Genomic DNA, 22,814 nt, shown 5'->3' with positions numbered 1-22,814 from the left:
AGTCTGTTCGGAATGATTACCGGAGGTAATAAGTGTAAGGGATCCAGTGGTGTGAGTGATGGCCGGTAGTTTCTGTCCGTTCAGAGCGTACACAGAGATAGGATGATGGAGTGGAAATATGGGAATGTTCACATGGCTGGCTAGTGCAAAGTCCAAGAGGTTTCCCTCCGCCCCCGAATCCACCAGAGCCTGACATCTGTGGAAGCCTCTTGCCCATTGCAGTCTCACCGGGAGGAGGGTAGCTGACGAGGATTTCTCCATGGACACCCCACCCGACAGTAACCTCTTATCTACTGCCGGGCTGGGTCTTTTACGGGACACTCCTTCAGGAAATGTCCCGCCTTGCCACAGTACATGCATAATCCTCGTGCTCTCCGATGTTCTCTCTCCTCACGAGAGAGCCGAGCCCAACCCACCTGCATGGGCTCGTGATCGACCCAGTGGCTGACCGTGTTACCTCCGCTGCGTCCAGCACTCTCCAGACCCTCGAACTTCGAACCTGACCACGTAAAATCCATACGTTCCTGCAGACGTGCATCCACACGTAGCACCAGATCAATCAGTCCGTCTAGGCTCTTCGGAAGCTCAGAGGTATAAATCTCCTGTTGAACACGGTCAGCCAGCCCATGCAGGAACATGTCCCACTGCGCCTCCTCGTTCCACTTACACTCTGTCGCCAACGTGCGAAACTCGATCACAAAGTCTGAGACGGTACCACTCCCCTGACGAAGATCAGCAAGCTTGCGTGCCGCCTCGTGGCCCGCAACAGCCCGGTCGAAAACCCTCTTCATCTCTTGGGATAGTGTAAGGAACGAGGCGCAGCAAGGATGGTTGTTCTCCCACACCGCCGTTCCCCACAGAGCTGCACGTCCTGACAGTAGTGTCATAACCAACGCCACCTTCGATTCCTCTGTAGCAAAAGTTCGGGGTTGGAGAGAAAAAAATATGGAACATTTCGTCAAAACCTGTACAGCCCGAGTAGTAGCCAGTACCTGTTCGTCCTGCTGGTCCATACGCTGGGCGTTCTTACTCAGATATTCTTGTAGATCGACCGATCTCGCTAGATCCAAGTTTTGGTCAGTCGTTCTGTCAGGGCTGCTAAATCAAAAAACATAGAAGATCCAATTGCGAGTTCACAGGGTAGATTTATTGACAGAATGTACTCAGAACAGCAGTAGCGATAGTCGATGCAGCAGGTGACTGGCAGGAGACTCAGAACAGCAATGGTGATAGTCAGGTGGCAAATGACTGGCAGGTGGTGATTCTGGTGACGCAGGTCTGCAATGAACCGGGAACAGAGAAGAATCCAGCCCAGAAAACAGGGCATCCACGAACAGAGAACCGAATCCAGGAACCGAGAGAAACCAGGCAACACCAACGCACACCAGGAATGCCTGCAACGACTGACAAACAGGACACGTAGACACACACATTAAATAGGCAGCCGAAACGAGAAACAGCTGGCGCTGATCGTAATCAGCCACCAACAGAGCAACGCCCACACTCAACTCACGCACCCAATCCAACAAACAACACGAGGGCGAGTTAATGAACCCATAAACTGTGACAGAACCATAATCAATGCACAGTCTAAGTGAACCATCTTTCTTTCTTACACACACAACAGGACTTCCTGATAGAGTGGTTTAGGTACAGAGGCATACACTCACCTAAAGGATTATTAGGAACACCATACTTATACTGTGTTTGACCCCCTTTCGCCTTCAGAACTGCCTTAATTCTACGTGGCATTGATTCAACAAGGTGCTGAAAGCATTCTTTAGAAATGTTGGCCCATATTGATAGGATAGCATCTTGCAGTTGATGGAGATTTGTGGGATGCACATCCAGGGCACGAAGCTCCCGTTCCACCACATCCCAAAGATGCTCTATTGGGTTGAGATCTGGTGACTGTGGGGGCCATTTTAGTACAGTGAACTCATTGTCATGTTCAAGAAACCAATTTGAAATGATTCGAGCTTTGTGACATGGTGCATTATCCTGCTGGAAGTAGCCATCAGAGGATGGGCACATGGTGGTCATTAAGGGATGGACATGGTCAGAAACAATGCTCAGGTAGGCCGTGGCATTTAAACGATGCCCAATTGGCACTAAGGGGCCTAAAGTGTGCCAAGAAAACATCCCCCACACCATTACACCATCACCACCAGCCTGCACAGTGGTAAAAAGGCATGATGGATCCATGTTCTCATTCTGTTTACGCCAAATTCTGACTCTCCCATCTGAATGTCTCAACAGAAATCAAGACTCATCAGACCAGGCAACATTTTTTCAGTCTTCAACTGTCCAATTTTGGTGAGCTTGTGCAAATTGTAGCCTCTTTTTCCTATTTGTAGTGGAGATGAGTGGTACCCGGTGGGGTCTTCTGCTGTTGTAGCCCATCCGCCTCAAGGTTGTGCGTGTTGTGGCTTTACAAATGCTTTGCTGCATACCTCGGTTGTAACAAGTGGTTATTTCAGTCAAAGTTGCTCTTCTATCAGCTTGAATCAGTCGGCCCATTCTCCTCTGACCTCTAGCATCAACAAGGCATTTTCGCCCACAGGACTGCCGCATACTGGATGTTTTTCCCTTTTCACACCATTCTTTGTAAACCCTAGAAATGGTTGTGCGTGAAAATCCCAGTAACTGAGCAGATTGTAAAATTCTCAGACTGGCCCGTCTGGCACCAACAACCATGCCACGCTCAAAATTGCTTAAATCACCTTTCTTTCCCATTCTGACATTCAGTTTGGAGTTCAGGAGATTGTCTTGACCAGGACCACACCCCTTAATGCATTGAAGCAACTGCCATGTGATTGGTTGATTAGATAATTGCATTAATAAGAAATTGAACAGGTGTTCCTAATAATCCTTTAGGTGAGTGTATGTTCTTTGGACAGTTATGTCATCCTTTAGTGAAATAGTCTTCTGTAGTCTAGGAATACATCCTATGTCATCGTCTTCACTTGCAAAAGCTGCTGACTCTTCATAAAGCAATTTTTTTACCTGCTCTTGCTGTTCTTTACTTGGGTGGCTGAGATCAACTGGAGGATGCCAAGGTGTTGTAGATTTTCTTCCTTCATCTTTGGTACCAGCCAGGGAGTCCAGATTGTTAACTTCAATAGCCAAAGGTTGAAAGCCTGCTTGATATGTTTCAATTACTTTTATGACTATCTGAATGCTTAGTACAGTCATTCGGGGCAGTGTGATGCTATGCATGGTTTGATTGCCAACAGGAATTTGAACATATGGATTCTTTACATTCTCACAGGAACGCACGCAGAGTAACTACGAGCTCAGTATTTTGACTGAATAATACTTTTTCTTTCTCGCAAAACCTTATAGTATGCCACCTGAACACTTTCCATATATGACGCGTATCTCACTGTATCATTGTGTGATACTTCTGTATCTTTTTTGTAAAGTTTTAGCCTGGTCGCCTTTCAATGCCATTATATGGAGGAGCGCGTGCAGAATGATTTTTTTTTATTTCTGTTTTTGAGGTCCGAAAAAGATAGAAGGACATAGGGCATTGGAACAACAGCAGGGTGAGTAAAATATGGCTTTATTTTCATCTCAGGGTGAACTATCCCTTTAACCTAGATGGTGAAATGACGGCTATTGCTTGCTGAGAAACAATGGCTGCAATTGGTCACATTTCTGCATCTCTGTGCAGTCTTGGCATTGTGACTGGCATTGTCTTTGAAGAGGATTGTGGTTGGGGTCTTAACCTGTATTGATGTTGTAGTTGATACTCAGTCTGAGACTGCACCTGTGTGTTCGGCTTGTACATTGCAGATGGTGGGAATGGTATCGAATGCTGAAAGTCAAAAGTGGGCTGTTGGAAGGGATTCATGGACTGTTGGGGTGGTTTCTATAGTTGCTGATGTCTTTGAGGTTGTTCCTCACTGCACTTGTGCCATGAATTAGGAGGTTTTGGTATTTCAGACTGTTTCAGGGAATTCACTTCAGTAGTTAAAGATTCTTTTTGTACCCTCAGCTGCTGAATGGTCTTATCTTTTTTCATCATCAACACAATTTCTTTAGCGCCATTGTCAGACTCAAACTCAAACAAGCCAACATTGCCTCTCACTTTCATCACTTGTGATTTTTATTACATGCCTCAGCAAGTTTCATCAGAAACATTGTGGTCAGAGAGGAGAGGTCTCAACTCTCGCCGAACATCATTGTGCTTTAGGCCAAACTGCATGGTTCATATCTAACGTCCGCATTTACCTGTCTAAAACAGAACAATACCTTCTGCTTTAGGCTGATCATGCAGTACAGGAACTGTGGTGTCTCATGGTCATGCTGCTTGGCACTCATCAGTTCCTGGAAATGTTTAGTAATGTTGCTTTCACCTAGATGGGACTGGAGAAAATTCTTGAATTCTGTTACAGTCATGTCATCCTTGGTTATTAACATATCTTTAAAATTGAATGATGCAGAACCCCCCTTGGATTATCTCGCTTTCAGTGTAGCCTTCCTTAATGCCTTCATCTATTTGCTTGGACAGGTTGCTGAAACCTATGTCTGAAACACTGTCTCTTATTTATCCACCCTGGATCTTGAATTCTCAACGTTGCAACATTGCATCTCTATAGGAGACCATTGTGACAGGTGCAAAATAAGATGTGTTGTGGTCTTGGAATGCTGGAATATACTGGGTTAGTATTGTTTGGAAGATGTGTGTGCAACGAGACTGTGGGTGTAGATAGTGTGGTAGAGCTGCACGATTCTGGATAAATTCAAAATCACGATTTTTTTGTTTTGAAATAGAGAAAACGATTCTTGCACAATTCTGAATAGACAACTAAACAAAATAACATGTAATTTACAACAGATTCTGATAAAATGTTAATTGCTGCAGTCTATTTAAATAGGTTAGAATGAATGATTCAATGACTCACTCATAAAGACTTCACTTGTTTCATTACTAGATTAATCAGCATTTTTGAACGAATCTCTTGAATGAATGATTCAGTGAATATTATCCCAGTACTTCGATATGTTGTAAAATTGTAACACAGAATAATACTGTGTGGTTGAAAAGAGTTTGTGAAGCTGTTTCATGTACATGACAACTGCTCTATCTGTGTCAACAGCAGCGCAAACGCAGATTTGAATCTTCCGCTGCCTGCAACATGAACGTACTTGTCAAAGGTTTAATAGACATGGCCGACTCGTTCTCATATAGGAATAGTATTGAGTGGGTGTTTGTCTTTTACTGATTAATCGTGCTGCTGGTAAACATAGGGCCCTATCATACACCTTGTGCAATGCAGCGCCAGGCACGATGCAAGTGCTAGTTTCAGCCTGACACGTTATAATTTTTACGTCCAATGCCACGTTGTTTAAATAGCAAATGCATTTGCGCACATTTGTACGCCCATGAGCGTGCTGGTCTAAAAACGAGATGTTTTCGCCTATAGGTGGGTCCACAACGCGCGTATGCACACAAACATTTTTAAATGTGAAAAATTAAAGGATTAATATTGTGTACGTAAATTTAAAAATGCTTACATGTCATAAGGGATAGTCATTGCATGTATCAGAATTATCCTACCTATTTGAAGTAATGATGAGCAAGCAGGCATCATTAGACGAGCATATCCGTTTCCTTGATAGCTAGAGAAGCGTTCAGTTTTTCCGCTTGCAAATTCCGCCATGTAAATAGCAAATCCGCCATGTTGCGAACACAACTGGTTTTTAAAGGGAATGGGAGATGAGACTCTGATTGGTGTATTGCGCGTTATGCCCAAAACATACCCATTACTCTTAAGAGAATAGGGACAGCCTTTTTAGACCATGCGCCAACCATTTTTTCCGTTGTTAAACTAGCAAAAGTGGATTTGGACATGCCCTAAGTGCAAATGCAGCGTGTGCTTTAGATCATGCGCTTAGATTGTTAAATAGGGTCCATAGTCCTAATGGCTAAAAGTTTTCTACCTAATTCCTCATAGTTTGATAACATTCTCAACCTCTGAGGTGTCTGTGTTATGAGGTGCAGTGAATGGCTGTGGAAGAATTTCAGTCCTAGTAACACGTTGTTCTAAAATTTCATCAATGCAATTTATTCATCAACACTAAGGCATTGCAAGTGTCGTACAATTAACTAACTAAACAGAGGTTATGTGTTCGTGATTTAGCTAAATAAAACTTTTGTGCACATTCATGTGGGTTTTGATTTTGGCCACTGCTTGTAAATCAAGGTCCCTTTAATGATGCGATCACATCTACAGGCTAAGAAAGAGTTGACAAACAGATTAGTAGATTGTAATATTAATTATAATTATAATATTATTCATATTTCCCGTGTGAGCTAATTTGCTACATTCTCTTCCTGAGGAATGTGTCATCAGTAATTACCATGTCTATCCTATCAGCATGAGAGGAAGTGTATATATTAGGGCTGTCAATAGATAAAACATTTTTATCGCGATTAATCACACTCTTGTTGTGCGATTAATCGCGATTAATCACACTTATTGTAAAATTAAGCATACGCCATGTATCTCATTAAACACATTCATTTTGTCATCATTTGCTATAACCATAAGTAAACAATCAGAAAACTGCAAGCTTCAACATCAAATAACCAAATATAAGGAGTCCATATAATTATATTATATAATAAATTTATACACCCATGAAAAAATAACATTACAGAAAAAAACTTAATAAGAATTCACAGTGTATAGTATGTGTACAGAGCCAAAAAACACTGGAATGAATAATTCACCAAAGACGCAATGTGAGTCTCTATTCTCTCTGATGTCTCTGATGTAATCAGCCTGGCCTTCTTTACATTGACGCTGTTTTGAACTGTTTGAATGAATTCGATTCCTGGATCACTGAAAACTTTCCCAGAGTTTAACGGCTTAAAATGGTCTGATCACAAACAGAGAAGCAGATTCGAGTTAGAATGGAAATTTCCTCTTACCAGGGTTACAGGTGCTGTACATGCTCAGTGTCATTGTGATAAACTCCCGACTTCTAACATCATCTAACTGCGTGACGAAAATTACGTTAATGACACAGCTTCACATACTTCTGTAATTTATTTGCATTAATTGCGTAAAATTATTTTAACGCGTTAAGGACAGCCCGCCAAATATGCATACCATTTATTCTATCTGACTTATTTGTAAGTGTGAACTCATGTAATTATTTTATAGTTATCTAAACATTGCTGAAATCCCCACAAACTAAAATCTATTTAAACAGAGATATGTAACTGAGGTATTTTGAGTTGGCACACTACTACACTTGTAGTGGTTGTGTAATTGTAAAAGTCTCAGAGTTTTGTTTCTGTTCTGTGCCCATCCTCCATTATTTCCACCACTTAACAAGTCACTCTTCTTAAAAACATGATTGAATTTTTGTTTTTTGAGCGTCCGTGACATAAGAAGTGCACTGCTAGGCATGCGCACAGCTTGTAGGGAACATTGGTGCAGTCCTTTATGGAAGCAGCGACACAGCAGGGGCTTTATTATGAAAACACTACGAACGGCGGCAGTGCCGATGTATAGCGGATAGCGCAAGCAGCACTACACCATCTCATGAGAACAGCGGCACAGCCAGTGATTATCATAGTAAGGCAATGAACGGCGGCAGCACTGACCTATGTAGGGATTAATGTAAACAACACCATACACCTTTATAAAAGCAGCGGCACAGCCGGGGCGTTATCATAAAAAGCAACTGAATAGCAGCAGCACCATCATACATAATGCTAGTGTAAGCAACACTACACGTCCTAAACAATACAGCGACACAGCCGGTGTACATATGAAGTCATTGAGTGGTGGAAGTGCTGGTCGGTTAGTATAGACAGCACTACAATGCATTACTGATAACAGTGGCTTAGCCAGTGTTTATACAGTAATGCATCATGATCCCATGGAGGCTGAGGCTGCCTGGTCAGCTCCTTGCACACCACAGCTCATGCCTGCCCCTGAGCTCGATGGGTCCCACACAGACATTGCAAATCTTTTTGAGTACATGCTGAAACGCTGAATGGGGAGTGGTAAAGAAGCAACATCCACTTGAAGCAATGACTCTGAAAGGCTTCTGAAAGAAAAAGAAAGGCTTCTGACTTGTGTTGTGTGAAGGAGAAAAATTGTGAGGAGAGGCTTCAGTATTTCTAGGAGAAATGTGTTTCCCCATAGCGTCAGTTCTGACGCATTGTTGGGAGACCAATATTGAAAGGGAACACCACAAACTTACAGGAATACTGGCGAATTACACAAAGCTCTATAATATGACAGGTTACATCATGGTTAACTAATTTACAAAACAAATTTACAATACCTACACTGTGTACAGTACATCTTCATGATTTTAAAGCAGAATAAGAAAACATCACATAATATTTCATTGTGTTTACAGCAGATTAAAGAAATATCAACTATCCAATATCCACAGCCTTAGGGTACAAGTAAATTTGGTTATGCACCCATATAAATAAAATTACATATTGCTAAAAAAAAAAAAAAAGCCAGCCCTTCATATACTGCCTTTGCTTGTGTGCTAGTGCTGGCTTTTTATACTTTATGTATACTATTTACATTTTAATATTATTCTATTTACATGTACAAACATGTATTGAGAGTATTCCATACAAACAGAAAGCAATTATGCTAAATAATGTCTATTTAGATCTCAAGCTTTTAAATATGTGATTACCCTGTGTCTGTATCAAAATAATTCAAATCAGCAAGTTCTGTAAACAATTAAGATTGGCATGATGTTCATCACAGGTTATCCTCAAACGATTCTTATTCATAACTCAAAAACTTGATTAGACTGCCTGGTAGAGGTAGAGCATTGATTTGCCTCAGTTTGTTGATTCCCATTTGCTGACGAATCTTGAGTCTGCACAGATTCATCAGTGTGCAAGGAAGAGCTGAAATAGAGAGGTTTCAGTTTTTTTTATTTTTAGTTCCATTTATTTGAAAAATTAATTAAATTGCATGTCAATAATTTAAGAGAAGTCTTACCTGATTTTTCTTTAATATGGGCCCAATCTTTGTAGTTGTCTAGGTGGTCAGTTATTCTAGAGCAGAGTTTAACATGACCCACATAGTCAAGTAATGTGTCTATGATGGGTCCCACCATTCCGCTGGCTGAGGGAGTAGAGATTATCTCACAAAACTGTAAAAAACACACAAAAAAACCCAAACATTTAATTGAATATACAGTGTAATAAATATAATAGTTATATTAAATTATATATTTTATTTACTCGAAATATATATATATAAATATATACTCTAAATTTATATTTATATTTTATAAAACATTATGAAACAAATGTTTTAAATACAGCGAAAACATCTCATAAAAAACTATACCTGTACACAGTATTCTGACGGTTCATCGTTTAAATAATAAATATGTTCTCGTCCATTTTGTCTCAGTTTTATGGGAGGATGAGAATTATTGCCATATTGACAGTTAAAACATGATACTGCATCACAGCCATTGACCAGCAGATACTTCATCATCAACATGTCCTTCACACAAAAAACCAAAGCCGCTGGGAAGCTGGTGGGATGAGTTGGCAGCAGGGCATTGACATTAGCACCATGGTTTACCAGCAAGGTCACCATTTCCATACTTCCTTTCCTCACAGCCACTAGCAGGGTGTTGAAAATGTCCAGGTTGGGGTCAGCACCTGCTTCTAACAGCATCGTAGCCGCCTCAATGTTCCTGTTTACCACAGCCGAGTACAGAGCTGTGCTGCGGCGATCTTCATACATTTTTGACCAATCATCTGACAGCATGGCGTTGACGTCATATCCAGCCTCAATCAATGTTTCTAGAACATCATCTCTGTTACGCTCTGCGGCAAAATGAAGAGGACTGATGCCGGAGCCTTTCACTTTGCCCACGTTTGTTCTAGGGATTAGCTTGGCAACAATGCTGAGGAAGATGAAAAAGAGAGATATGTATTTCTTTATGAAAAAATCAGTCCTTGAAATGACCCTGAAATACCTATATAAGTACCTATATAATACCTAAATAAGAGTCACATATGTAAGGAGTATATTTTGTGATAGTGAACATCATCAGTGTACATCATCCCAATTATTGCACGGCTACTCGTCAAATAAATAAATACTTAAAATATAAAATCATCAATATGAAATACTGATATAATTGTAACTATAGGCTATATTATCATACAGCTTACCCTAAGAAAACTTAATCACTTACAATGTACACAACAATCATCCCAGCAACAAAGCAAACGCTGAAATTCATTTTCACCATAATCAATAACTGAGATGCCAGTTATTTGTATGAAATGAGCATGAGTCTGTGGCGTGATAGGAGAGACATGAAAGTAGAGTCAGTTCCCAATGAGTGGACTATTAGACTATGGAGAGTATACTATAGAGTGCAACAGTCGGGTTCCAGAAGTAAAAATCCCATTTATTTTCTCCATATAGGGGAATTTTGATTTTTAATGAAGAATTATACATTTTGAAAGACTAATGAGCTCTTCAAGGCTTTTTTTGCGAATGCTGTTTTTGTTGAAGTCATCATTTTGCTTTTCTTTTCTTTTTTTAATAATCATGTTTACCAGTGGAATTCTTGGTGAAAAACTACATTACCCATGCTTCAATCAGATTTGGAGCTTTCAATCACAACCAATCAAATTTACATAATCTCAAGAGCTGTGTAATAAATTAACTTGTATAGTGTAGTAGGCCTACTAACCTCTCATGACCATTTTTTGCTGCAACATGAATAGGAAGTAATCCCGTTTTGTTGGCTTTGTTAACATCAACTCTTTTCGTCAAGAGGATCTCAACAACTTCATCATGACCATTCTTAGAAGCCTCAAACAACGCAGATGCATGATCATTTGCCTGGGTATTAATATTGCCTCCTAAAGAATAGGGAACTAGGTTAATGCTACTAGATTGAAGTAAGTCATATTTTTTTCTCTTGTCTTACCGTACAAAAATTCTTACCTTTAGATATTAGGAAGTTAAGCACATCTACAGCATCACACTGAGCAGCCGTAAACAGAGAGTCAATGCCATAAACATTTTTGGCTGACAGCTTTGCCCCTGCTTGTAGTAATATCTTACAAATCTCTACATTTTTGTTCCTCACTGCTTCATGTAGTGGAGTCCCACCTTGAATACAGGCTTTGGTTGGTGAAGCTCCAAATCTCAAAAGAAGCTCCACAATCTCTTCATTAGGTTTCTCGCATGCTGTGAAAATCAACAGTGATGGTTCAGACCTCTTTCTGGTCATTTGTGCAGTTGTTGGGAGATATCATTCTAAAAAAGATGTTTACCTTTGTGCAGTGGTGTCTCCCACTGGTTATTTGAAATGTTAGGATCAGCTCCTTGCTCCAAGAGGTGCTTGACACAAGAAACATGTTTGCGACCCACAGCCAGACAGAGCGGTGTCTGACTTACATGTGTTCGTTTGTTGATTGTATCTGGTCTGGCTGTGGGAGAGATGGGATACAACTGTGATTTTTAAGAATGCGATTCTAGACTGGACATAATTCTGAATTGATTCATTAATCACCTCTGAGCAAAATGTCAAGGCACTCAATATGGCCATAGTATGCAGTCTCATGAAGCGGTATCCAGCCGTCTTTATTGGGTTCATCAAGATTTATAGAGTTGGAATGAAGGATGTCTTGTAGAGCCTTTGCATCTCCTCTCCAAATGGCTAAGAGAAAAGGGTCCATATCCCTGAAAGAACAAAAAGAGAATCTTGAGAACAGGACTGTTCTCTCAATAGATGAGATCGATCAATGAGCATGATATAGCTTTTCACTATTGACCTATCTTTGTAAGTTACACTGTTACGCCAGTAGGTGGCGACATGTGACACGAGACACGAGTGAATCATTCAATCAAACAATTTGTACAAAAAACAATGATTCTTTAATGAAGAAAACAATTAATTCAGAAATGCATTTTGGAAACAGGGCAAACAGGGCCGGATTAAGAATTCAGACGCCCCTGGGCACAATGTATTGTACAAAAATTGTACAAAGAAACATCTTTTTAGTTATGATATAGAGTCTCAGTCTACATTACATTATCACTGGTGTTTTAGGATGCCAAACAATTATTATAATAATATAACAATGATTTATATAGTTATTCCTATGACGTAATATCCATATAGCCTATTGTAAAACAAATGTACTGTATAAATGAAAATGAATATTTCATAAGTATATTTATTACACTACACTATACAAAAATAACAATGCTTTTGTCCTAAGTTCTTCACTTCAAGAAATAAACACTTGAGCTTTTATTTTGGAGAAAACACCAGATCACCAGCTGATCGCATGAGCAGAATGCGCACTTCTGTTTAAATCACGCTGCGCAAACAGACTGCTTATTAAAGTCTTTTGCTGTTTTATAAAGGCACAAAGCCATATCACGGTTTCAATTTTAGTTTGTTGGCAAAATACTACGTTAGAGACCTTTATGTTAGGCTATAAGTTTTACATCTCATATGTGTTGGGAAAAGGGAGAAGAGCGAACTCGGGTTGAACGCATCAAAAGCTACTTTCAAGCACCACACACCCTACGACCTACACCACTATGGATATTTAGTGGCGGGCGTCTTTTTGCTAAAAAGACAGGTACTTAGTGCAAATATACACTCCGTTATCGGAAATTTTAAGATTTTTTTTCTTCCACTCGCTTGGGCCCCATAATGCCCATTGGATAATCCGGCCCTGGGTCCCCCCCTATTGGCTGGTGCCCCAGGGCACTCGCCCAATCCTGTCTATGGATAATCCGTCCCTGGGAGCAAAGATTAACAAATTAACAAGAAATATTGTGTCTGAAATGTGGATTCAAAGAAGAATTGTGCGCACATCCAATAAACTTTTAGCAGGTGCTATTAGATGAATCATTTAACTCGGTCAAGAAGAATCGAACAAGAATTTGCCTGACGAAGACCCTTTGGGTTGAAACGTTGTCTTTTTTAGTAAATCTTTGGGAGCAGCAACAGCAATGTGCAGATTCTTGTTGACCGAGTGAAATGTAAGTTACTCAATATTAACCTGCTAATTGAAATGTTGTACAAAAGTAGCATCACACTCGCAATTGTCTTAATATCAGTAAGAGGTCACTGCTAACCGGAACAACAGCACACACACACATTGAATGAGATCTTTCCTGCCACTCACTTTACAGGCTCCACTGTGACCTGCAGGTTTCCATTGTACCTTGTCCAGGCAAACACCATGCCTTTGTCTCTACAGAAGAAATGATCTTGAACATCCTTGTTGATTTTTGACTTAATCTCACTGAAAGGAGTTTCATTACAAACTTTCATTATATAGAGACGATTTTTGTGATTTTTGTATGTGATTGTTTACTTGAAGCATAGTTGTGCATGACAAGAGGAAAAAAATCACCTGGGTGGGTTTGCCGAGTTAGGGTTGAATGGTGGTTGTTGTGTAGGGGCAGCTGCCTCTGTGCGGGCACGCAGTTGTCGATTCTGCCATGGAGATAAATTTGCATCAGCTAGACTTCGTTCAATAGCTAACTGCAGCAGCTGTCCTTCAGACATGTGTGCATAAGCACTGTAGTCCTCTAGGTCTTCATTTGTTGTCCTTGAAGCAGCCATTGACACCCTGGCTGCTGCCATTTTGCACCTGTGATAGTAAAATGCTCAGAAATTTTAACACCAAAAAACGTTCAAAAAATGTTGGTCTAGTTCTAATCAATCACACAAACTGTCAAGACAAATTAGCTTTGAAATTAATTTAAGTACCAGGTTATTACATTCAAAAAGTTATCTTACATCTCATAAGTCCTAACATCAACATTATAGTTCATTACTATTATCATTAAGAAGTCCACTTACCTTTCTGCAGGATATCAATAATTATCAGGTTGAATGTGTGCATGTGGTGCTCCTCCTTCCTATGTGCGGCAGTTGCTGCTGCTTGCTTTATGAAGAGTCTGATTTTACGTCATGATGTAAACAAACTGATAATCTTATAAATATATCTGCCTGGCTTGCATGTGATTCATTATAGCATGTCTGGCCTAGATGTGACATGATCTTCTTTGCTTATGGGCCAAGATACTGGAAGAGCAGCAGAACTAGTATATTGGATTGGTTTACCTTTTTTTGAAACTGGTAAAAATCACCTTTTCCCTAAACTAGAAAACAACATTTAACCCTGAATTTCCATAAATTTGCTACAAATGATAATCAATGTAACCTTGCAGCACTGGACTTCATTCAGTAGTTAAATATGCAAAAAACAGTAATATAATATGAATAATTATATATACATTTCCTGCTTCTGTGACATAATGGCTGTTTTTATTTGTGCATTGTATTTGAACATTATAGTTTCATTATACATTATTGAATATTGTGTCCTATGATGACCACTATACTGCTTTCTACATGCATTGTTTACAAATTTACAATATTTCTTCATACGCAAGTATCATTATGTGCTCTATACTTGAGTGACCCTATTTTCAGAGACAGCTGTCTCTGAACGCTTGTGTGTGCTGGAAACCTCTCTGTGACTCTGTAAACATCTGAGATGGACACTCGCCTCCTGTCCTATTACATGACTCATGGGTTTTAATCTGTAGTGGTGTGGCAATGAAGGTTTGAGCTTCAAAACAGTGCAAGTAATGAAATCTGATGTTGTTGATATACCATATTTCTGATCATCTTTTTATCCAAACATGCAGTTCTGTCTGTATATTGGTGGAATTCAAAATTATATTGATGTTAAGCTATGACTTAAAGCAGCCAGGAATAGTCTGCATGTATGCAAGTGCTTTTGGTTGTATTACTATGTCTATGTTTTATCCATTAACACTAGAGCTGTAAGATTAACACATTCAGTATTTGTTTACTGTGTAACCTTGTACTCCAGTTATATCAGATCAAATGCAAATGATCATCTTTGCTTGATGTTATGAACAGCAGCTACGCTAATTTTTTTACATTTGCTTTTCTGTTTTATCTCGGGATGCCCGTCCGAGGTAACTGGAGTACGTCAGCTCCAGTTTGGATCCAGCCTCTTACGAAGACTTCAGATGACCCAACACCTGCGAAGAGATGACTCCAACTCTTGCGAAGAGATGACTCCAACTCCTGCGAAGAGATGACACAACTCCTGCGAAGAGATGACACAACTCCTGCGAGGAATTCAGATGACGCAAACTCTGAATCAACATGCACCAGTGCTACATTTTCCATATATTGTAATGTCCACAACTTGCAATAATTACTTAAAGGTGCTGTATGTAAGTTTTTCACTTTACTAAAGCATAACAATACCATAATGTTTGCAGATATTTAGGAAACATGCTAAATCCACCTTCTTGTTTCTCTGAAAAACAATGCTACAGCCAGTTATTCTACTTTGAAATGTGCGTTCCGTGTCTGTTTTTGTTTTGGTCTGTGCAAAACCGCACACTGCCAGTTGACCCAATAGTATTTAGACACCCCAGGTTGCCAGTTGCTGGAAAACACAGTGTATTGAAGCAGCCATGGAAGCGAGCAAATAAATTGGTTCGGAGTTCCCAGATTCTACCCGTTCTAAAAAGCCTTTGCATCCATCTAAAAATCTCTATGAACGAAAGATTTTTAAAAGCGGATAAATCAACTCATCGACTTACATTGTGGCTTTCATTGTCAATTACGCTCGCAACCCACATGAACTTCGAGTCTGAGGAGGAAGGGACGGGGAACATATATGGGGTGGCCATGGCTACTTTAGAGGGTCCATAGACCGTGAAAGAATATCATGTGGAATACTTATGTTTCATCGTTTTGACCCATAACATTGTATTCTAATAAATAAGCAACCAAAATTTTAGATACCAGTGAAACTTCACAATTCTTGATTCAAACTGATATTCCACAGCAAAAACTACAAGCCTAATAATATAAATTTTAAACATTATTTAATGCAAGTGAACAGTCAGCAATAAAGTAAGAACAGTGCTAAGAATTAAGTGCTTGAAGTTTCAGGTCTAACAGGAATTTCAGGTACAGAAATTGAATTATCAAACGTAAAGTAACGTTGCATAATCATCACTGTATAAATTAAATATAGATTAATGCATATTAAAACTAGCTACAAAAGTTTTTCAGTCAAGATCAGTGATCTTTCTTTTGTTCTTTGATTAACTTTAATGACAGACAGCAGGAGGCTATAGGCTTCTGTCTCTTTAAGACCAAATGCAAAGTATTGAATCCAATACTGACACGCATCCGATTTAATTTGTCAACTGCTTACTTTCGGTTAAAGGTCCCATGCTATGAAATTTTCATTTTTATGAGGTTTTTCAACATTAATACGAGTTCCCCTAGCCTGAATATTGCCCCCAAGTGGATAGAAATGTTGTTCGGTGTAAACCCGAGTTCTGGCTGTCTTTCTCTGCCTTTGAGAAAATGACAGGCCAGACGAGCCAATCCTGAAGTCTCCTGGTTTGACGTCCAAGCAGGAATGGTGACCTCCCTTTCCTCCGCCCAGAGAATCTGGCACGCCCATGCAAGCGCTCGAGAGATCATTGCTTGTGAACGAGTGAATGCTGGCAGTTTCTCAGTGTTTGGATGTACAAATGAAAACAGAAGTCTTTTTTCAGTTCCTTCTGATCTGTGATCAGTGATTTCTGATGTGTAGCTAATTATTTATTATTCGTGCACACAATGCGGCTTCTCTCTCTCCAGACAGAACGGTGTTTTCGTGTTTTCTATCTTGTGAGTCAGTGTTTTTGTATGTCCTCGTCGCGTCTATCGGTTCTAAAATGTGCATACAGTCATGAGTTTCTGCTCAACATCGGCAGAGTAACATCTTTAGAGATAAACCTCACACACGCCGAAGCTCAGGCTGCACTGACCGGTCGGCCTTCAACATCCCCGACCCCCAGTACTGCATCTGGCCCACAGCGGAGGCACCAAACGCGGCGTGAGATTAAGCAGAAGGGGGGTAAGCGTGAGCATATCCGGGCTAGCCAGCCTAGCCCCACAATAAACTGGATTACATTCGATTACTGCTGTTGTGTCTTTGTTTGCGCTGTGGACTCAATGCGCGTCACTGACGCTTTTATTTTATTTTAAAAATAATGCTATTATCAACACTTACTTTTAACTCGTTCATCTCGACAGCTGTAATGGTACTTTGCATGTGTTACAAAGTTGGTAATAATGATGAAGACGGACTCGGTGTGACTGGGACTCGTGTTTATTCAGAACTCTCAGATACAAACACAATAAACTCGCGCTGACTGACAGCGCTCTCATAACTCAGTAGTTACTATAAATAACTTTGTTAGCAATCGCTGAGCTCCGTCTCTGGTACATTAGTGATGTCCGGTTCGCGAACGATCTTTCTTTTGAACCAGTTCTTTTTAGTGAACCGAATCAGTTCACCAAATCGGACTGAATCGTTCTAAACGGTTCGCGTCTCCAGTCAGCGCTGATCCATAATTTACTTCCATAAAGTTACTAACTTTCTGACATGAGTGACAGTCCCTCCGACTAGAAATAAACTAATAACCTGAAGTACATGCTGTAACTACAACAGTTCAGACATGCTGAGAACTGATGTGAAGTGAACTCAGGTCCATCCGTCTCTCTGGCAGCAGCTCGTGCCTGCTCGTTAAACCACGCCCCCTCCGCTCATTTAAAATGCAAAGATGTCAGCCAATCACAACAGTGGGCGTTTTTACTGAAGTCTCACAGCAGACACGCCTCTTGAAGCAGGGCATTCAGCCACAGGGCAAACAGCAGTATAGAAAAAAATGCCTTTTATTTCTAAATTATGACATTTTATGATGTAAAAGTCATACTAACAATATAAGTACACCTCAGGAAACATTATAAAATAATAGAAAAATGCCATGCCATGGGACCTTTAAGACATAGCCGACTGTGTTAACTATGATACTCGCTATTTTTGGCATTCCTTTTTGCCGTATTTGTCCGTTCAAGCGCAAGACGCGCTCTCTGCACGTGCTATGGATGAAACGCCATAAGCCGCACACCAGACGCATCGCGTTCTCATGTTCAGCAATGCAAAACAGTGAATCCAATCACCATACAGGCAAAAAAGTTCACATCAAGAATGAAAAAAGTGGCGTCGATGTGTTTTGCTGTAAATACTGCACAAACGGAAACAGAAAGTGCAGTCTATATTAGATATCTTTCCATTAGCACAGATTTTACACAGAAAGAAAAATACTGAAAATACCTATACACACTCTTCCAGCTTAGGATGAAGTCATCAGTGTTGGGGAAGCTACTCTGAAACAGTAGTTTGACAAGCTACAAGCTACTTATACATGAAAGTAGTTAAACTACAGTTAAGATACCCTTCTGAAAAAGTAGTTTGATACATTACAAGTTACTACCAAAATGTAGCTAGCTACATCGAAACTACTTTGATTTTATTTATTTTTTACAATTAAATTGCATATTTACAAATAACTGAATAATCGTTAATGAAGAATGTTTTAAGTTAAATGTTTGGGGTTTAAAACAACACAATGCAATACAATTCGATAAGAGTAAAGTTTTATTTTGTAAACTATCCAAATATACAATACTCAAATGTAGTCTATATCTCAAACTGACAGTCAAAGTGCAAAATCGCTACAAATGTCATGTCCCATCAGAGCAAGAACAAAATATAAGCAACTTTGATACACAGGAGTAGACAAAAATGAGCCGTGTGATCAGAGCCGCTCTGAGACCCGAATCGCTGCTTGCGTGAACATTGTGGAATTCATTCTGAAACCTGCGCAACCTATTTAATTTGATCAGAGTTGCTGTGGGATAAGTGCACTAAACTATATCGCAATATTGTTTTCTGTTCAATTGACAGATGCTTTGCCAATGCAGTGTCGCAAACTCCACATTAGTGATCTTTCAGGTTCTTTATAAAACTGGAGGGACAGATTAAACTAGGCGAATATATATAGAGAGCAGAATAATCAATTTTAAAAGGCTATTATTCACCTGTATGTGCTTGAAGTCTTTAACGCAGACAGCGTTTTAATCTTTTGTTTGTATAAATCAAGTGTAACCTAGTCGATTCGTGTGAAGTTATCAACCCACTCCTGTAGGCTCGCCCTTTACATAATCATCAGACAATCTCTTCTCTGTGAACTGTAAAGCCGCAAGATGCCTGATGAAACAAAAGATGGCGGTAACGTGATCAAATAAGAAGAAAACACTGTGCTGCTTCAATGCATTGCAGGCTCGTCAAAACACAAAACGAAATGTAGCTTTTGGTCGCGCTACACCGCTACTTGCTGGAAAAAGTAGTTAGCTACTGGAAAAGCTACATTGTTTTAAAAGCAACTGAGCTACTGACAAGCTACTGAAAATGTAGTTAAGTTACTAGCTTAGCTACTTGTAGTTAACTACTCCCCAACATGGGAAGTCATTATACATTAACAAAGTTTTGAGACAAATTGTGTCGCTTAATGGAAAACATTGTGAATGTTGAGGCAGGATTTCGAACAACTCTGCGCTTAGCGCAACCCCCTTTATTCCTAATCATCTGTTTGGCAACTAATGTTAAAATTATCTTAATACCACCGCACGTAAAAATAAATGCTTCTTTCAATAGGAGGTGAAATGGAAATATATAGCGATATAAATTTTGGAGTGCCACCCAGAGTGGCCAGTCAGATGTGGCTCCGACACTGGTGGTGAAACAATGATCACCAATATTTTGAATTTGGACTGCAGTACCTATTTCACAGCCTGGCTCCTCCCTCCTACATACTTCCGCTCAATTTTAATTTCCCTTCAGTACTCCGTCTGGGACTGCGGTATAGTCTTAGGTTTTCTCCAAACACATTTTTACTGGTCCAATCAGCGCACAGAGGGAGTGACTGAGAATGATGACGTTGATGTCGTGCGCTAGTTTGAGTTGTAGTTCAGTAATGGGGGCGGAGAAAAGATGCGAGCGAAGCCATTCATTCCGTTGTGGCACCGCTGCCGAAGAGCCAGAAGTTAAAGCGGGAGCAAGAACAATCTATGCTGAGTTTTTTTGGTGGCCATGATGTTGTGTCCTGGGAAAATTTTCCATTTTCCAGCTCGCTCCATTAGTGGCGAAGGAGTTGGCTGAAGCCCTGGTTATTGTTTCGCGTGCGGTCGCAAGGTATTGTCATTATTTACAGGGGCTAGTCAGTGATTTTATTGCCGTCCATCACCCACCACCCGCGTAAAATCCCCGGCCGAATACCTACTGGTTTTGACAAACACCAAGGTCGTGTGGTAATTTAATTGCTGTCCGATTCCACATCTTCCAAAATTCACTGTTTATATCCTTTTTGACCACTGCAAGCACCGTGCGGTTGCGCTTCGCTGTAATTTGGATGCATTTCTAGACTTGTATTTCTTTAAATGCTGGCAAGTATTTTCAAGAGCAATATATTTCATCACCGCTCAAAAAATAAAAGGAAGAAAAGCACGTAAACATTTGAATTGGGCCGTTATTTACGGCAGCATTTATTCTTATCATACCAAGCATTTGATATTTTATTTACAGTATACAATCATGTTACGGACCACGTGAGCAGCGCATTCCCGATCACAAAACTCTCCCCTCCACCATGAATAAATCACAATCCAAATGCACAAGGTTTTATCACTGAGGTGACGTGCACAATCTGCACATTTATTTGTACGGACTTCCGTGTGAGAAAGAAAGTCGAACGGCGCATGACATGCGTCACGACCAAACGTTAGTGATTGGTTATGGCAGATCCAGAGTGGCTCTTGGCAGATCCAATAGTTTTAAACTTCAACAGAGAACCCGCCTTCAAGGAAGTAAATGCTTGTCAATGGAGAGTGGCCAGGCTCTCTGTACAAATTAAATGTACGAGAGTCTGGTAGGACCAGGCTACCTATTTCAACCACTAGCTGTCAATCCTACAGACCGCACCTTTAAGTCAACTCACCTTTATTTATATAGGGCTTTTTGCAATACAAATTGTTTCTTGCCAGCTTTGCAGTGATAATAGGAAATGAATGCAACAACGATTGTTTTGGCTATACAGCAGCTCTAGAAGAAAGTCATTTTCCAGTTTAAGTAAGTTTAGCACTGATTCATTTCTGTTGTAAAAATCATTAGTTATTAATTTAAACACCATTTTCAACTGAAAACAGAAAACTTCTTATGTCTTCTTGCCATTCATTTACAGGACAAACGCAAACTTTGAAACAGGTTTCAAAGTGCAAGTTTTTCTAAAAACGATACCGTTCTCATCTCCGTGTAAACTTCACAAATGAGAATTAGAGAAAACGTGGCAGCATGCACATGCGTATTACGTTTTTAGTCTATAGGCATGCACATAGTCTTTCTTTACAAAGTGACATTGCCAACTACTTTTCTGGAGGCATACTATGCATAATACAGCATTTTTAGTCGTTTCTGCAGATCCGTGTGAACGGGGATAATTTTGATTGTCATCTGTACAGAGGGAAAAAAAACATTTCCATTTTTAGTACATCATTGTTGTGTAAACGTAGATTTAGTTCATATCGATACAACAACTCTGGAGAAAACAGTGACGTCATCCTCCAGCTCAGTTCAGTTCACATACAAATTACAATGTTGTCAAAGCAGGCAGATCAATAATATTAAGAATAATAAGTGTCCTTAAATTATACGTTATTAGCTAACTGCGTGATTTTTTAAGCTTCAATGCATGCATTTATTTGTACAGACTCCTGCTGGTTTCTCATGTATGAAATCAGCACCACCATGTGGTTAAAATATGTCAAACACCCAAATCTTTACCTGTAAGATAGGTACTTTTTCCTACTATGGAAGTCAATGGCTACCGTCAACTGTCTGGTTAGTTACCCAACATTCTTTATGACAACCACCAACTGGTTACCAACATTCTTCAAAATATCTTCTTTTTCTGTTCAACAGATGAAAGAAAGTCATACAGGTTTGGAACAACATGAGGGTGAGTAAATTATGAATTTTCATTTTTGGGTGAACTATCCCTTTAAGATATATATATATTTTTTATTCACACTAACACAAAAAAACTAGTAATACAAATAATAAGCAAGCTTTTTCATACATAACTAAACTAAAGAATATACATTGTCTTTATTGAAATAAAAATATATATTTAAAATGACAAACCTGAGGGAATCAACCGACTAAAGTTATTCAGGCAGAAAAGGCTCCTTAAGGTAACAACAACTCCACATTTTACAATATAGGCTAAGCCGTAAAATAATGTTTGCCATGGAGTTTTTCAGTTAAAGTAACATTTTATTAATGTTGGATGAATAATTTGAGTCACTGATTGTTAGTGAGGACTTTCCTTTGCTAAAAGTAAGGCTAAGAGAAGCTCAGACATATCATGTGAGGTCATGACTGGACATTTAGTTTGATATCCTCAGAGAGACATTCAGATATCTGAAACTGCACATGTTGAGAAGAGTATGCACAGTTGACCTGTCAGTCTAGCAGTGATATGAGAAACTTAGTTCAGGGGGAGGATGCATGGATTCTTTGAGATCCCAGTGGTAGGGAGACTTAACCTTTCCAGCTGACCTGATATGACCTGTTATCCAAGAGGGATATTATGGATAGTACTGGAGGTCACTGGAGGTGAAAGTAACATTTAGTTCCTTCACATGTGCTTGTAGCAACATGTGCTTATAAATAGGTCTGTTGAATAAGCAGACTCCTGCATGACAACACACACATTTTACTGACTCAACTTTGGATGCTGAAGATTTACACTTTACCACTTAGAACTTGTGCCCATTCATTTGTATAATCA

General features: G+C 39.7%; 1 protein-coding gene across 6 annotated transcripts; it reads right to left on the bottom strand.

The window, feature by feature from the left end:
- Window positions 1-8,146: 8,146 nt before the first annotated feature.
- Window positions 8,147-13,983, bottom strand: asb2a.2 (ankyrin repeat and SOCS box containing 2a, tandem duplicate 2). 6 transcript variants are annotated; one of them, XM_079831480.1, is made up of 11 exons: window positions 13,873-13,939; window positions 13,421-13,660; window positions 13,190-13,309; window positions 11,557-11,726; window positions 11,318-11,473; window positions 11,131-11,231; window positions 10,986-11,025; window positions 10,729-10,900; window positions 9,357-9,927; window positions 9,003-9,156; window positions 8,149-8,908 (listed from the first exon to the last, which is right to left on the bottom strand). In XM_079831480.1, the coding sequence occupies exons 2-11, from the start codon at window positions 13,651-13,653 to the stop codon at window positions 8,781-8,783; spliced, it is 1,845 nt and encodes a 614-aa protein (XP_079687606.1). In that variant the 5' UTR covers window positions 13,654-13,660; window positions 13,873-13,939; the 3' UTR covers window positions 8,149-8,780. The 6 variants fall into 6 exon arrangements, with proteins under 6 accessions (XP_079687604.1, XP_079687605.1, XP_079687607.1 ...); XM_079831482.1 differs by having other exon boundaries at window positions 13,190-13,258; XM_079831478.1 differs by having other exon boundaries at window positions 8,147-8,908; window positions 10,986-11,231; window positions 13,873-13,983.
- Window positions 13,984-22,814: the final 8,831 nt, after the last annotated feature.

The sequence above is a fragment of the Gobio gobio genome (assembly GCF_949357685.1).
Source record: "Gobio gobio genome assembly, chromosome: 12".
NCBI classification, from domain to species: Eukaryota; Metazoa; Chordata; class Actinopteri; order Cypriniformes; family Gobionidae; genus Gobio; species Gobio gobio.
Note: the sequence above shows the minus strand (reverse complement) of the source record. Positions and strands in the feature narration are given on the sequence as shown.